Source organism: Eurosta solidaginis, chromosome 3 (assembly GCF_040869045.1).
Source record: "Eurosta solidaginis isolate ZX-2024a chromosome 3, ASM4086904v1, whole genome shotgun sequence".
NCBI lineage: Eukaryota > Metazoa > Arthropoda > Insecta > Diptera > Tephritidae > Eurosta > Eurosta solidaginis.
The window spans coordinates 182286385-182302326 of record NC_090321.1 but is presented as its reverse complement, the minus strand read 5'-3'; the positions used below and the strand labels follow the sequence as shown (position 1 = coordinate 182302326).

At 38.6% G+C, this 15942-nt stretch overlaps 2 protein-coding genes and 1 pseudogene across 4 annotated transcripts; 2 read left to right on the top strand and 1 right to left on the bottom strand.

Annotated features, from left to right (window-relative positions):
- LOC137244740 (endoplasmic reticulum metallopeptidase 1-like) overlaps positions 1-15435 on the top strand; it is a 31902-nt pseudogene extending 16467 nt beyond the window's left edge.
- LOC137244741 (putative nuclease HARBI1) lies at positions 607-3830 on the top strand. 3 transcript variants are annotated; one of them, XR_010951188.1, is made up of 5 exons: positions 607-883; positions 1180-1500; positions 1559-1829; positions 2307-3694; positions 3758-3830. XR_010951188.1 is itself a non-coding variant. In XM_067774180.1 (5 exons), exons 3-5 carry the CDS (start codon positions 1217-1219, stop codon positions 2964-2966), a joined length of 1215 nt encoding a protein of 404 aa, XP_067630281.1. In that variant the 5' UTR covers positions 608-883; positions 967-1105; positions 1180-1216; the 3' UTR covers positions 2967-3830. The 3 variants fall into 3 exon arrangements, 2 of the variants coding, with proteins under 2 accessions (XP_067630280.1, XP_067630281.1); XM_067774180.1 differs by adding an exon at positions 967-1105 and having other exon boundaries at positions 608-883; positions 2307-3830; XM_067774179.1 differs by having other exon boundaries at positions 2307-3830.
- On the bottom strand, positions 2176-7422 carry LOC137244742 (uncharacterized). The gene is made up of 5 exons (XM_067774181.1): positions 7152-7422; positions 6855-7065; positions 6605-6791; positions 6466-6541; positions 2176-4846 (listed from the first exon to the last, which is right to left on the bottom strand). Exons 2-5 carry the CDS (start codon positions 7042-7044, stop codon positions 4583-4585), a joined length of 717 nt encoding a protein of 238 aa, XP_067630282.1. The 5' UTR covers positions 7045-7065; positions 7152-7422; the 3' UTR covers positions 2176-4582.
- Positions 15436-15942: the final 507 nt, after the last annotated feature.

Genomic DNA, 15942 nt, shown 5'->3' with positions numbered 1-15942 from the left:
GGATAGTTATACCCATTGTGAATTCATACAAGTGGCGAAAGTTTGGCAAAAACGTTCACAAAAGTAAACAGCCTCGATCACCTGTTAAATCGCTGTACGATTACTTAAATCATTTGCTCAATAGTGTTTTTCAAACAGTTTTGTAGACGACTGTTATATTGCATTATTTACATATTTTAACATGTTTGCTTAACTGGCTGTTCACATTTAATGTATTAACTTGATTTTAGAAATTAATATTAATATGTAGTCTGATTTTCTGTATACACATTTAAAAGAAAAGCTGTTTTGAAACACAAATAAGCAATTCATGGCACTTCAATTTCATAACCCCGAGCAAAAAACAACCCTTTCTTGCATTCTCTGGCCATTCGCGACAAACGTTCTCCTGTCAGCTATTATTTGACACGTAGGTATGAAAATGGGGGAATAGAAAGATTCTTCACTTGTATGTATTCACAATGGTTATACCCATGATGTAATAACGACAAGGTGGTATATGTAGTGACAGCTCATTTTGAAAACTCCCATACAACACGAATGATGAGAGAAAGGGGAAGACTAGAAGAGGCCCTTTTGTGAAATAGTATTAAAGGGCTGTACGCAGTTAAAAAGTAAATGCTCAAGAAATTTTTTGAATTATTTCTTTTGCCTTCAAATAGGAGTAGGCAAGAATTTTTGACATTTGACGATGCATGGTGAATAACAATAGTATAAGAAGAAGAGTTGCAAAATATAGAGAAAGAAATTAATTGAATGAAATAAATAAGAAGTGGGTGCGCTTTTTAAATAAATTAATTAAAAACTAAAGAAAAACAAAATAAAATAAATACATCTACATTGAAGAGGAAGTTAGCTGACAATTTGAAGACATGAGCACTTGGTAAGTTCAGTGATATTCTTTATATTGCGAAAGTGCTAAAAGTATTTGTATTTTGCGTGTCCAACTTCTCCCTTCGTGGCCAGGAGTTTCGGAATGACAAAATAAGAAGGCTCAAACTCCGACTAAGTAATGTTTGCTCTGTTTAGTCCGTACATCCACTCATAGAAATGAAGCTTCTCGGATTAAACAGGGATATGATGAAATAGCAGCAAGGTCATTCCGGTACATAGACCCAGCTCTTGTGTACTAAAGTTTACTGCCAACTCCACTAATTTTTTTCTTCCATTATGTTACAGGAATGATTTCCTTATCATTTTAAATACAGGGGTTTTTATGGCGGGCGCGGAGCTTGCTCTTATGGAAGGTGCAAGGAGCAGCAAAAAAGTTCCAAGCTGTCGCGTAAGTCCGTACCTCCGAGAAAGAGATGAAAAGGGTAGGTTCGAAACCGACTTCAAAAACCTAAAAAGCTCACCTTCCCTTTTCCAAGAGAATTTCCGGATGACTCCCGCTACCTTTGAGAAGCTTTATGAAATTTTACTACCGTTCCTGATGCGTAAACGAAATACAAGACCGAATGATTTCATCAGCGAGAAAGCTAAACTAGCAATGGTTTTGGAGTAAGTGTGCTCAAATCAGGAAATTTTCTTACAAATAATTAATAATTGAATATAATAGGTACTTTGCAAGTGGAGATTTATGTCGACACATAGCTTCTTGCTATAGAATAAGCAAGCAGCATTTTGGCAGTATAGTGTCGCATGTTTCGCAAGCTATTTGCAAAGCTTTAAAATGCCAAGTAGCGGAATGCAATGAGGAAACAATGACAGCTGTTGCCAAAGGCTACAAAGAAAAATGGAATTTTCCTAATTGCATTGGAGCTATCGATGGCAAACATATTCAAATTAGAGCGCCACCGAAAAGTGGTAGTATTTTCTATAACTACAAGGCAAGTTAAACACAAATGAACATACAAGCTAAACACAAATAAACGTACATACATAATTCGGTTATGGCAAGCACAACAGTCTGTGAGTTGTTAGAACGACGGATATGAGTAGCCATTAACTCGCATACTCTAAAATTGGCATAAATACTCGTTGTATATATTATACTCGTATATTGTAAATCGGACTTCATGCAATCCCACACGCATTTGCCTTCACCGACCGCCAACCGGTTTCGAACGCATCGGAATTGGAAACGCAATCAAAAACGGGTTGAATGCAAATTTGTGGGGAATTGCATTAGGCCCGTCCCACATAGAACGCTTTGCTTAGAGCTTGACTTTGGCATTTATTATTTATATATTAATAAATCTTTATAACTGACAAACTATGTGTGAATTGTTTTGGTGCTCGCAGGTGTATGTACGTAATTCCTATGTTGATCAACTTGAATAACAAATGTTTTATTTTCCAAACAGGGATTTCATTCAATCGTTCTTTTGGCTTCTTGCGATGCGTCGTATAAGTTTACGCACATAGATGTGGGCGCTTACGGCAGTGAAGGCGACTCGAACATTTTTAAGAATTCGACATTTGGTTCGAAGGTACTAAGTGATCAATTACCATTTCCTGCCGACACCCTAATAGATGGAAAGAAAGTGCCGCATTTCATCGTAGCGGACGATGCCTTCCCGCTGGGTAAGAGAATAATCAAGCCATTTGCTCAAAAAACGCTCACAACAGAAGAGCGGATATTTAACTACCGCCTCAGCCGAGCTCGAAGATGCATTGAGAATGCTTTCGGTATATTAAGTACAAAATGGCTTTGTTTGCGCAAAATATTATTTTGTTCTCCTGATCGTGCCCAAGAAATAGTGTCAGCATGCTGTTTGCTACACAATTTCCTCTTAAACGAGGTTCGAGAAGAGTACTGTCCAGATACATTTTCTGGGTATGAAACCAACAATGGCGAGTGGGTTATAGGAGAAACCGAAAATTGGGATAGTAATCGAAACGAAACAAGATTTTATCGCGGAAGATCGTCTGATTATGGAAAGTATGTGCGTAACGTTTTAAAAGAATACGTGAATTCAGCACAGGGAGCCGTTCCGTGGCAAAATGTTGCGGCTTTTGTATAAGCATAATTTTATTTGTAGGAGTAGTTACACGCGAGATTGTTATACTGATAAAGAATTATGTGATTAATAAGTAAATTTACATATTTAAAGGTATTATGAAATTATGATTACTGTAATCGTATGTGCAATCAATTACACACGTAATCCTTATCTCCCAGCGCTGATATGTATGTATGCACATTTGCAAGCACGTTTAAATATGCATTCATATACGCTTGAATATGTAAATTAACTTATAAATCTCATAATTCATCATCAGTATAAATTTTTTCAGTATTTTATTGCTTCCCAATAAATTGTTTAAAAAAAACCTACCCAGAAAAAATTTACTCAATATTAAAATATAGCAGATATACCAAAAAGAACATTACAGTAGAATGGAAAACTATAAAAGCATTCAACGTAACGCAGATGGCACAGAACGAAAATTGACACTGAAGATGGCACAACGCCGAAACCGGCTTGTCTCCAAACCAAATTGACAAGGGATGACGGAAAATCGTTCCAAAACAACTCAAATTCTTTCCGACAGACCAACATTAGAAAAGGATAAAAATGGAATTATTTGCAATTTTTCTTTTGTTTTTATATAATTTTCATTAATAACATAATTTATGTAAAAAACCGCATAAATACTGGCGACCAAGAAAATAGAATCAACCTCAGATTTTTAAGAGCTTTTTGAGTATGCAGTTTTGTAGTCCAATTGCAATCATCAGCACCTGAAGGTAATAGTTGTTTTTTGAAACTTTGTGCGCCGTTCTAAACTTAAAGTAGATTCAATTTTCTAGGTCACTAGTGCAGCTGCTCTCAAAAAACCTGCATAAAAACATAAATTTAAATAAATTAGTAAATGAATTCATAACATAACTTTCGCGTTTACGTTTATTAACTTATCAATATTACGAACTTTACACTGCCGATCAACTGAATAGTTTCAAAATTAAAAATGGTTTTATTCGAAACTTATATTTATTTATGAGTTTTCAATAATTTTCATTTAAAGTATAGCGGAATATAACAGATATGTATAAATAAAAATTTCAAAACTTACACAGAGTTCAGAAAAGTTAAACAGAGTTTGAAAGCCCGTCATCAAATTAGAATTACCACAAAACTTGTACGGAAAAAAACGCAACAAACTCATAAATAAATATAAGACTAAAACCATTTTAAATTTTTATCCTATCCTGTTGATTGATAGTTTATGAAGGTATATAAAAACTTAAAGTAGAGAACTATTTTTATGATTCCCCGGCTGAGTGGAGGTTTTCCCTATCTTTACTACCGATTCCAAAGCGCTTCAAAACTATTTCAAAATTTTATTGAAGAACTCTCTAAGAATTTTTTTCGGAAACGGCAAATCTCGATAAAAGATATTTTCAACTGAGATAGAGCTTTGTTGATACAACTTCTAACATTGGGCATTCTTGAAAAAAAGTTTGGAAGAAGACGCTCTTCAAAAGTTTGCATTTTAGGTACGTTTTTGTGGCATTTTCGAATCGGCATTCCAAATAAATTGTTGTTCCACTCAGCCGTCGATATATGAAAATAGTTCTTTAGTTTGAACTAAATAAATAATTATTTAGTTTGAACTGGCTTATGAATTAATAGGTCTAGGAAGACTTTTCCCTTTCCGCGCCAACTTTTTGTAACAGCGTGTACATAAAGTTGCAGCATGCTTCATCAGCTACCTTCATCGGAAGCTGCTTCAGTAGAAATTCGAAGCCTGCAAAAGCTTCCTTAAATGGAGACTCCGACTCAGATTCCCGCAACTTCAACGCATTGCCTTGTTTTTCCAAAAGGTCATCGAACTTCTGCCATATTTCCTGATTTTGGGGCTGGCTAGCTAAACGGGAACGTTTCGGTGGTGTGGGAGTCTATGAATAAACAATAATTAGCAAATCAGTATTGGTATTATCTAAAATCGTAGCAATTATAAATGCTTGTGCCCCTACCTCTACCCTCACGTCTATCACTGACACTAACCCTACATCTACCCCTCCTTTAATACTACCCCTTCCTTTAACCATATCTCTACTTCTACCCCTTTCTCTTTACCTACCTCTGTTCTTGTTGTTGTTGTAGCGGTGCTTCGCCCCGTTCAATAAGGTTGTCATCGCATTTTTTCTTACAAATGCAGCAGTACCATCCCGTGGACCGGGGTTAGCCTCAATGCCTTCCCGGAGGAGGAGGGTAAGGAGCAGTCCCGTTGCGAGGTGCTGCTCCATTGAGGACAACTTTGGAGTGTTGTGTACTGGGTTAAACGGGGTTATACCATGACGACAGCCCTTGGTCAGGAAAAAAAAATTCCGAGTAACTCCGGTAGCTGAGAACCTGCTGAATTGGGAGTTGCCTACCTCTATCTCCGCCCCTACATCTACCTGTAAACCTACCTCTCCCTCTATCACTGCTCCTATCTCTACCCCTGCTTAGCATCCCATCCACCGCATGTTGTTGTTATTCGCCCCCGTTCATGCAAAACCACCACCACTTATAGGTTTTCATCAAGATCATCAATCATAGTTCAAGGAAAACAGCTGTTTCGACAGGGTTGGGCCATAGAGAGTGAGTCGTTAGATCTGTTGGTCCACATCGCAATAAAAAAGTGGTTTGTCATGTGGGGACTCATCGCAGGCTATACACATATCGGACATGTCCGGGTTGATTCTGGATAAGTAGGCGTTTGTTCTACTACAGTATAGAGAACGAAGTTGAATCAGAAAGATGCGCGCCTCCCTCGGTAGTAGGCTACCGTTTGCCGTTCCGGATAACTCCACCAATAACGATGTTCACCGGGCGCAACTCTTCCAATTTTTTTTATCATGGATAAGCTTGCGAGTCTCGAATGTTTCAATTTGTCAAACGGCGGTGGAGGCACAAGTTGTCGGGCTTCCTTCATATACTTGCGGAGATGTTTTGTCACGTTCCTGGGAGGCGGAGCAGTGTCTAATAATTGTCGACCTGGATATCCGGGTTGATGACAATTCATTAGATGCTGTGTGTGAACATTTCAATGCGCTCTTTGATGATTATCGTCTTTGCAGTTGCAGTTTTGGGTGCGGTATTTTGACAGGCGACTACATTGGCTAATTGCTTTATATGTACTCAGCAACGTTTCTTTGCCTTTACCCCAGATGCTGCCAGCAAGGGACTTGAGAATTTTGTTGCGACTTTGTACTTTAGAGGCGACTGCGGTGTCATGTTCGTGGAAGCAGAGGCCACCATCGAATGTCACACCAAGGATCTTGCGTTGGGTGACTATCGGTAACCTAGTACCGTCGATGTGTATATCTAGTTCGTCATTAATCTGCTTATTCCCCGTCGTGAATAGGGTTTCTGAAGATTTGGTTGTCTGCATAGGATACTATTGGAACTACTTCTCTTCTTAGATGTTGCGTTCCTAAATTGAAGAACCCACCGCATCTTTCTTCTCGGCACCAATAGCTATTTATTTATAATATAGAAGATACATACGTATGTATAAACATAAACTTACATATTCATATTGAGAACCAGGGCGTTTTGATGTACTCGCTTCCTCATTTTGGGAATCATCACTGGTAATGAAAGTTCTGCAAAGAAAAGGAAATTGAATATGATTACTTAAAATTTAATGATATTGTGTGTATATGTACCTTCTCTTTTCGGATACATTTGGCAGGAAGGACATCTCCTCCGCAAACTCCCAATCGATATCCTCATTAAAATATGGCTCACTGAGCTGCTCCCCACCGGCACTTCCACTCTTAAATTTGTTCGTGGCCTTCGCCCGGTAGCGGTAGCTTTCCCTCAAGCTCACCCACGCAGCTTTGCACTCTTCCACTAAATAAAAATACTATAAGTTTTCAAATTGGTATGAATATACAACGTATTATACATACTTACCCGATTTACCAAGCGTAGAACCTATCTCATTCCACGCCTGATCCACTGCATTTTTATTTGAATGCAGCGGATCGCCGATATTCCAAATCCGATTTTTTGATTTGACGGTTGAAATAAGGTTGCGCTTTTCCTCGCTGGAAAAGTGCAATATGCGCTTCTGACGCTTGAGGGCTTTTGCTGTGTTGTCCATTCCTGGGGCCTTATTCGCTAACTGTGAGTTTTAAAATGTACACAAGAAATTGCGTAAACTTTGAAATTCTGATTCTGTAAAGCAAAATTATGAACAAAAAAACTCACTGATAAAAAGTCAGTCGATAGTATTTTTGAAAGTCTAAATGTCACTTTTTCTTCAAGAAATAATGCACAACCATTTATTTCTTGGCAAAGAAAGAGTTTACGTGTACACTTTTTCTAAAAAAATCTTTAGAAAATAGTAGTAGAAAATGTATTAAATTTCTTCAGAGCTGCGTACTGCAACAGAAAATTTCACTCATAAAATTTTTCTTGAGCATTTCTTGGCTGTCATTTTATATGGAATTTTTGGTTTTCTTAACAGCTGCATACGGCCCTTAAATCTAGTACCTTTTTTAGCAAAGCACGAAGCTAATATTTTGCAATTTGTTTATTAAAGAAGTAAATATAGGCCAAAGCGACTGCCGCGGTAAATAGGTAATGTGCCGTTTTACTATAACGAAATTTTTGGTATCCAGTTCAAAGTACTTTAGAAACAAATGTTTAGTATTTTTACTTAACGGCGTCGTCTTTCGACAATGGTTTGATAAGCGGTTCGAGTGTATTTCTGCCAAAAAAAACATTCCCCCCAAAAAAAATAATAGTATAGGTCCCGCCAACTTTTGATTATGCCCAATTTTGTTTCGAGAAGGGGTATCAAAATGCTTATCCTCCAACCAATGTGCTTATAGCCCAACTGTGGGCAGATGTCCAAAGCCAAAGAGAGCTTCGGGTCTCCCTTGGTGGTATGCTTTCTTCTTCTGCAAGGATAAGATAGTGTATATTGATAACGTGGTACACTGGCCGCGACCCAACAAAAGCGTTTACTGATTCTTTATGAATTTTGCTTAGGGCTCCTTGGTATGTAGGTGCCTGATCTCATCTTATGGAGATGTTTCCTTAACCCTCTTGGAGGCGGGGCTAGATCAAGCAGTTGTTTGCTAGAGTTTCTTGGTTTGTGACTAAGCAAAAAATGTCCCTTCAGCATTTCGTTATGCCCTTTAATTTTGAGATCTTTTGCCTTACTATATAATGCTGCCAGGGGTCATAAGAAAACATCCCGTGACAGTTCTGAGCGCAGCAGGCTAGCAGGCCTGCAGCTTTTTCCAGTGTTTGTTTTTAAGACTATGCCACCAAACTGATGCCGCGTAGCAGATGAGCGGCCGGCCAAATGCTTTGCAAGTGGCTAGCAACGTTCCCTTATCTTTTCCCTAAGTACTGCCGGTAAGCAACTTGAGAATTTTGTTGCGGCATTGTACTTTGGATACAATTTCGGGTGACATGTGACTTGAAGGTGATTTTGTTATGGAACGTTACCCCTAAGATATTTAGGTGACTGACATTCGATAACGTAACACCATCGACGTGAAGTCTAATATTTGCGTCATCTGTTCCTTCCACGTCCTAAACAGAGTGGCCCTGGATATGGTCGGTGATAGTGCCAGGTCGCGCGAGGCGAAGAAACCAGAAATACAGGGGAGATAGCGATTTATTCTATAAACTAACTCATTTTTTGGAGGGCCAGGTCCTGTTGTCATTGTCGTGCAGTCGCCGGCGTAGGAAATAATGGTAACTCCTTCTGGTGTGGAAGGGTGCTTTGATATGTAGAAATCAGTAAAACGGAATCGTGGATGGAAACCACCCAGTGACACCCCTGTTTAATTATATTAGACTTTGAAGTTTCGTTCCTAAATTGTACCGATGCTTGCCGACCATTCAGATAATTTGAAGTCCATCTTTTTAGACAAGAAGGAAGGTCGAGTGCCACGAGCACCGTCCTATGATGGGGTTTTTCCTGGTTCAGTCCGTAATTTATGTTCCCCTAATAGCGAAAGGAGTGATTTCGGTCGATACAACTCGTTACCTGGTTTCCCAGGCTTTAAAAGCGGAAGTATCCTTGCCGTTTTCCATTGTTCGGCAATGTGGATGGACTTCAACGATAAATTGAAAATATGCGTCGGATAGCTTACCCCCTCATCACCAAGGTGTGTCAGCATTGGCATGGCTATACCGTCTGGTAATGGGCCGCACGTCGTGTTTGCGTTTATGTGCCCGTCGGTTTACAAATAGTATAATTAGTTTTACTTAACTTTGGAACAAAAACATCATAGCTCCCTTACAAGTGGTTAGCAACGTTCCCAAATATATGTATAAAGAAAGTGCATATGCATTGCATTACGCAAAAATAAAACTCGATGGTGAGATATAAAAATACTACAGCAATAAAGAATTATATTTCTGAGTATATGTACACCATTTATATGCGGAGCAGGGACATTACTGTCCTACGATTCACGTCTTCGTCGTTCTGTCGTTGACGATGAAGTAATGGATGGGGTGGTAGAGACTGTAACTATTTTCGCTTCGATTCGACCATCAAGATGACTATAAGTTGTTCCAAACTCACAGGGCGTGCTTGTTTTTCTGGCTCATCCTTACTTAGGTAATCCCACAGCTCTTTACTTCTTTGGAAAGCCAATTTTGGATCGGTGGCAATCAAATTAGCTGCATTCCGCTTTGCGTCTGGTTTCTTGCATCGCCGCCAACAAAATCTATAAATAAAGTTATAAGAACTTATTTAACATAATATCTATCAGTATTATATAAATTATAAAACATCTTACCATCATTTAACGCCGAAAATTTGGCAAATTTTAATAATTTTATTGAATAAACAATACATTTATTTAGAAATGTCACTAGGTTGAACGATAGAAAAGCCAACACAAAATAGAGTTGGAGAAAAAAAGTGATGCCGTTTCATACTTTTCCAGGAAATTAAATTTGTATGGTTTTTACTACAATTTTTCTCTGAATGAAACAGTAGTTTCGCAAAGAGGCAAATCGAGTTTCAGAGTGGGAGTTCAAGACGGCGGATTAGAAAGTGAAGCTGCCAACGTCAGTCACCTTGTAATTGCATCATGGGTTATACCAAAGAGTTTTTATTCACAAGAGCCGTCACTCGGTACTTTGGCAAATAACTCCATGTTTTCTGTAGGTAGCCGCTGGTTTTCTTTGTCAGATACATATTGTAACGAATTTTGGGAAATTCCGCTTATTTGAAACCTTCTGCTAACGTTCGATCGCTGATCTGCCGAAGAAATACCTCCAATATTCTTGCAATACAGAATGGTCTTTATTAGCCTACTTCGGGAGTAGTACAATTATACTTCACAATTATTCTTCGCAACTAATAGCGTGTTTAAATCAAACTGATTGCTGATTACTTGCGCAGTTTTTATACTCTCCGTTGCTTCGTTCGCATATTTCTCCTAAGGTCCAGACGTTTCGCCTTCTAGAACTTGTGTATCTTCTGTTTGATTACCACAAATGTACATGTATATTTCTAGTTTATGTTTATGTTGTATTTGTTATGTTGTAGCCATATGCGGTATGTGTGAGTAACTACTTCGGCTGATTATTACATGTGTTTGTGAGTATCTCTTCGTTGCATTGTATGTATGGGTATAAATGATGATTGATTTGTTCATGTACACAAGATTGGCAGCTTGCTTTATTGTTGTTGTGTATTTATTTATTAACAACATAGTGATGCTAAAATTCGGCACAATATATAAAAATGCCTTATGTACATTTTCGTGGCGTGTTTGTGTTTATTTTAATGATTACATTAAATCATTCAATGAATTCACTTTCCAAAAATCGCAACTACGCACGGTGACTAAACCGCATAAATACTTATTGGTTATATGTTTGGTCTTTCTGCCGTGTGAAGCTTCTTCTCCTCATACTGGTAGCTCTACCGAAGGTTTCTCGCCGTAAAACTCTTGAACTGCATTCGGCATCTTTTACTGCCTCTCGAGCCCATGCCAATCGCTCACTCTCCAGGTTTGATGCATCGACTACTGCTCATAAACGGTTCTGAGGGCGGGCTCTCTTAATTCTTCTGATCCATACCCTACTCCACTCTGCTTATCTGATTGCGACTAAACTGCCGTTTAATAACGGACCTCGTCGATTTTTTGCTAATTTTGCAACGCTTTTTGAGATTTTGTCTGCTTTCGCTTATGACCATATGCTCCCTCTCTCCTCCTTGTTATCAACATAAGGTATCGGGAAAAAGAGCTACCGTTCTTGGTCCTGTTGCTGTTGTTGTTGTAGCGATAAAAAGCCTCCCCGAAGGTTTTGGGGAGAGTTATCAATGTTAATGATCCTTTGCCCGATATAGATCCTGTATGTTCTCTTAATAGGCAGAGCGGCGTAGATGGAAAGCCCTAAAGCTCTCAGACACATAGTCGCGCGCCATGGAGTTCGGCTAAGCCATCACACCATCAATAAGGTGCCTACCCTAAAAAAAGCCTCTAGTAGTAACAACAGCTGGAAATATCATGTTTCGACAAATTGAATGATGCAATTTTCCATACATTTTATATGGTGTCTACAAGGTGTCTACAAATGTAGGCTGAGAGATATGATAATAACAGTTCGAATGATTTAATGGACTTTATCGACTTAGATAGTTAGGAAGCTACTAAAAACCTCGGGCCCTGGTTTTTTCGAACGTTTTTATTTTATTTGACTTTTTATACAAATATGCTACATTTAAGGCTACTTCCAGTTTCCTTGGACTCCCGTTAGAGGACTTTGATGACAATTGTGAGTGCTCGTGCCCATTGAATTGGGGCTTAGCACTCTTAGCAAAACAAAAACAACTGGGGACATAAAGATTAAGTATAGACATCACAGAATTATATTTTATTTTGAAATAATATTTGATATATGTATGTATGTACATAAAAAAGAGGAGTGATTGCATGCCTACTATGCCCATTTTTAGCAAGAGACTTAACGCGGTCAGAAGACGTAGTATGTTGAATTTTATCAGCTATAGCAAAAAAGCATGAAAATATGACTCCTCGGACGGAACGGCTGACTGGTTCCGCCACTGACTCAGTTTATAAGCAGGGGCGCTCTCACTGCAACCTATATTGCCAAAAAACACTCGCAGCAGTTTTCTTGATCTAGTGGTTGCTGTTCTTTGCATGGTCTTCGACCACAGGACTAAAGAGGGTACTTTGTTCTATCTGGCTGGTCGTAAAGCACTGTTATTAACCATGAAATTTGAACTTTACCGGAATTTATTCTTAGTTATTTAAGAAATTTCATTTTTATCACTATATAGTTTTGAGTGTTTTTCCTTTTCATGCAAACAGTTTTAAACATAAGTTGTCTTTTTTTTACAGCTTACTATTGGTCTATCTTTGTCATACTTGGTCAAATTATGCCCTTCCTCTACTTCTCATATCTGTTTTATGCTTCGATTAGCTCTTTTATGCCTATGATGGGTCGTTTCGGCAGCGATTCTAATCCAGATCTTATTATAGCTGCTGTAAATGTTTTAGCAGCTATTCTATCTTTGGGATATTTGGTAAGCGATCTTAAATAAAATTTGTTCATGGAATGTTTGTTTGTAACATCTACATATTTTCATATTCCGCAGATACATTTACTTAATATATTTAGTAGACCGAAGTTGGTTTTACTCATTTTGCCTATTGTGACTATAATTTTTGTTGCAATTTCTTTAACGCCTATCGGATTTCCCTATCGCCCCAAGACTAACGTCCAACGGATCAATTTGATAGTAAGTATATATAGTGTACATACATATGTATATCTTTTTTTTTACTTTTTTCCGGAGATCCTCCCCACGAAGAGTACTCTCATAGATCAAGCGACTCGGGATATATCATGAAATGGTTGATAATACCATTAAAGTCTATGCCGATGGTTCTAATCCCGCAAAGGATTCTCCACTTCCCTTTGGCACCTTTCTATTGAAATCAAAGTAAATTATACAATACTTTGATTTTCCTTTCGTTCTAGGAATCCCATCGTGTATTCTACGAGTATGATGGCTCCGTAAGTCGTAATGAAACGGGCTATTACTTTGATTGGCAAGACAGGCGTAGACATCTACCACTTTCTGGCAAGTAAACCTTTAAGTTATCGACCAACTCATCCGCAGGGCTCACTGTTCTCATTTCTGTTTTACAATTCTAGCCACCGTCAATCTAACAGGTTTATATTATACGAGCGCAGATTGTGATGTTTATTTAGCCTGTGGCCTACCCATCTACAATCACCGCAGTAAGCAAACGAGCAAACTTTCGGCGTGGCTACCAAGAGAAGAGATCCTAAAATTACCAGGATCGTCGCGTCTCACGTTACTCAATAAAAAAATCAACGATAACGGTAAAATTGTGCGTTTCGAATACGAACTTGAAGGTCCATCGCATATGAGCATCTTTATTGATCCTTATAACGGTGTAACGGTGAGTGATTGGTCCTTCATTAAAGATATGTTGGAAAAAAGAGACACATATTCGCCACCTTATCAGATTTATTTCTCTTATGGTAAACTCAATACCCCACTGAAATTCTGGATTGATTTGGAGGTAAACATTCGTTTTGTTTTGTTGATTTTCCGACAGGGTGATGTATATTGGAACGATTTTCCATCATTTTCAGAACGAAAAATTACACTGATTATGGGATTACATATCCAGAGCCGTATTAAGACCTCAAATCTCTTACCGGCAGCACTTGGGGTAAATACAAAGAAACGCTCATTACCACTAACAAAGCAATTGGCCGGCCGATTGCATGCTACGCGTCCCCGATATGGTCGCCAATCCAATGGAAGGAAATAACTGCCCTCAGAACCGCTACGGGCTGTCTTCTTATGTCCCCAGAACACCACCTACACAAGAGTGCTCGCCATAAGGGAGAGAAATGAAATGCTAGCCGAACAGTTTCTGTTGAATACCCAGAAACCTTGGCATCCCAACAGACATCTGATTGATGAGGTTACACCGCCCAGGGGCTTAAAGGGTCATCTCCGTAAGCATTATGAGGAATACGGTACCTGAGAAGACAGCCGTATGAAGCAAAAAAGCTCAAGGAGGTCCTCAGTGATATCCACAAACAGGCCTCGGACCTCTATGTCAGGAATTTCCCGGCGAATAAAGTTGTTAAAGAAAAATACCCACAACTCGCAGAAGAGGAATGCACTCTCCCTAGGGAAACGCGCGTCACTCTATCTCAACTTCGACGTAGGTACTGTAACAGGTTAAGCTCTTACCTATCCAGAATCAACCCCGACATACAAAATGAATGTCCTGCGTGCAATGTATCCCCTCATGACACCAACCATCTCTTCAATTGTAATGTGCAACAACGTCTCTAACACCCCTCTCACTATGGTCCACCCCTGTTGAAACTGCAAGTTTCCTTGGACTGCCGTTAGGGGACATTGATGACAATTTGTGATCGGTCGCACCTATTGGATGGGGCGAAGCACTGCTACAATAACAACACTGATTATGGTGCAACGCCGAAACCGGTTTGTCTCCAAAACAAATTTGACAAGGGATAACGAAAAATCGTTCGAATATACATCAGTAAACAAATTAAGTATAAATTTGAAACTTACAATAAGTTGATTGATCTTACAGAAGGATAATGGAGAATTCAATGTGCCTGTAATGCAGTTAGCTATAATAGCGCATTATATCGATGCGGAATACGAACGTGATGAAGAAACGAAAAAATTCCTCGATACGCTCCCACCATATACCTATGCCATGGAATGGCCCGGTTCGTATGAGCGTTTTGTATTTTAGGTAGAAGAATCATTTAATAAAAATGTTCGACTCGTTTTTAGGAAACTGTTTTTATGTTAATGAAGGAACTGAATACATGTTTAAACTGATTAGATGGTGAAGTTCGCATTATTCCATGGAGCGTGAAATATGAACTGGATTAACAGTTATATGCACATCTGCAATCTGCCCCTCAAAAAATCTACCTTGATCCCAGTTCCATTGTCATATCTTGTCATCGCCCATCGTTGAAGTCATCTCACTCTATGTTCAGGAAAACTGCACCTTCAATAGATGGGTGATCTAGTTGACACTTGTAATTGTCAGACATTTTATTATAATACTGAAAATTTGTCTCATTCTTGCGATTGAATCTGAATACTAAATATAGCATAGTTTTATTACAAATTAATATTTTTGCAATAGGTTATGGGCCTGCATTGTGAATTTTTTAAATTTTAAATTTGTTTGTTCGGTAATTCTATTGATACTTTACAATATGGCTGATCTAAAGTTGGCTATTACGAAATTTAATCGCGATAACTACGAGCTGTGGAAATATATTGTAACGAATTTAGGGAAATTCCTACATCTGCTATCACATCTGCCTGCACTTGCCAGGCTAAGACTCTATTAGGAGTGATACAGCTGTCAGATCTAGAAGCAGCAAGTGGCTTAAGTCCTAGGAAGCTTCTAGTATTTGCCAAGAGTACGGAGTTATTTTATATAGGGTTTTTCGGTTCGATCGTTAAAAAAAACTTCTGGTAACACCACGGACTCAATCAGTCTATGTGAGGTCCTCATGGACCGGCCAGCTCAACCTAACCTAACCTAGGCAAATTCCGCTTATTTGCAACCTTCTACTAACGTTCGTATCACTAAACTGTTGAATAAATAACTCCAATGTCCAATAAGGCTAATGGTCTTTATTATACTACTCTGAAAATACTTCACAATAACACTTATACTTCGCAACTGATAGCGTGCTTAAATCAAACTGATTGCTGTTTACTCAGCTTTCGCTCCTTTTATAGTCTCTGCTGTCTCGTTCGCATACTTCTAAGCGTTTCTGCTTCTATAGAGTTGTGCTTTTTCGTTCATTTCAGAGATTCGGTTCTTTCGTTATTTTTCTAATGAACGAACAAGTTGTTCTTTTGTTCATCTGTTCCTTTTTTTTCAAGCAAATTTGTTCACTGCTGCTTACACCCACGAAAAAAGTCAACAAGTATAGA

Coding starts and splice junctions, on each gene's coding strand:
- LOC137244741 (XM_067774179.1), top strand. Junction 1,501..1,558: donor AAACTAGCAATGGTTTTGGA/GTAAGTGTGCTC, acceptor TGAATATAATAG/GTACTTTGCAAGTGGAGATT. Junction 1,830..2,306: donor GTATTTTCTATAACTACAAG/GCAAGTTAAACA, acceptor TTTTCCAAACAG/GGATTTCATTCAATCGTTCT.
- LOC137244742 (XM_067774181.1), bottom strand. CDS start 7,044: ATGGACAACACAGCAAAAGCCCTCAAGCGTCAGAAGCGCATATTGCAC. Junction 6,792..6,854: donor TTCTACGCTTGGTAAATCGG/GTAAGTATGTAT, acceptor ATTTTTATTTAG/TGGAAGAGTGCAAAGCTGCG. Junction 4,847..6,465: donor CTGGTTCTCAATATGAATAT/GTAAGTTTATGT, acceptor GTTTATTCATAG/ACTCCCACACCACCGAAACG.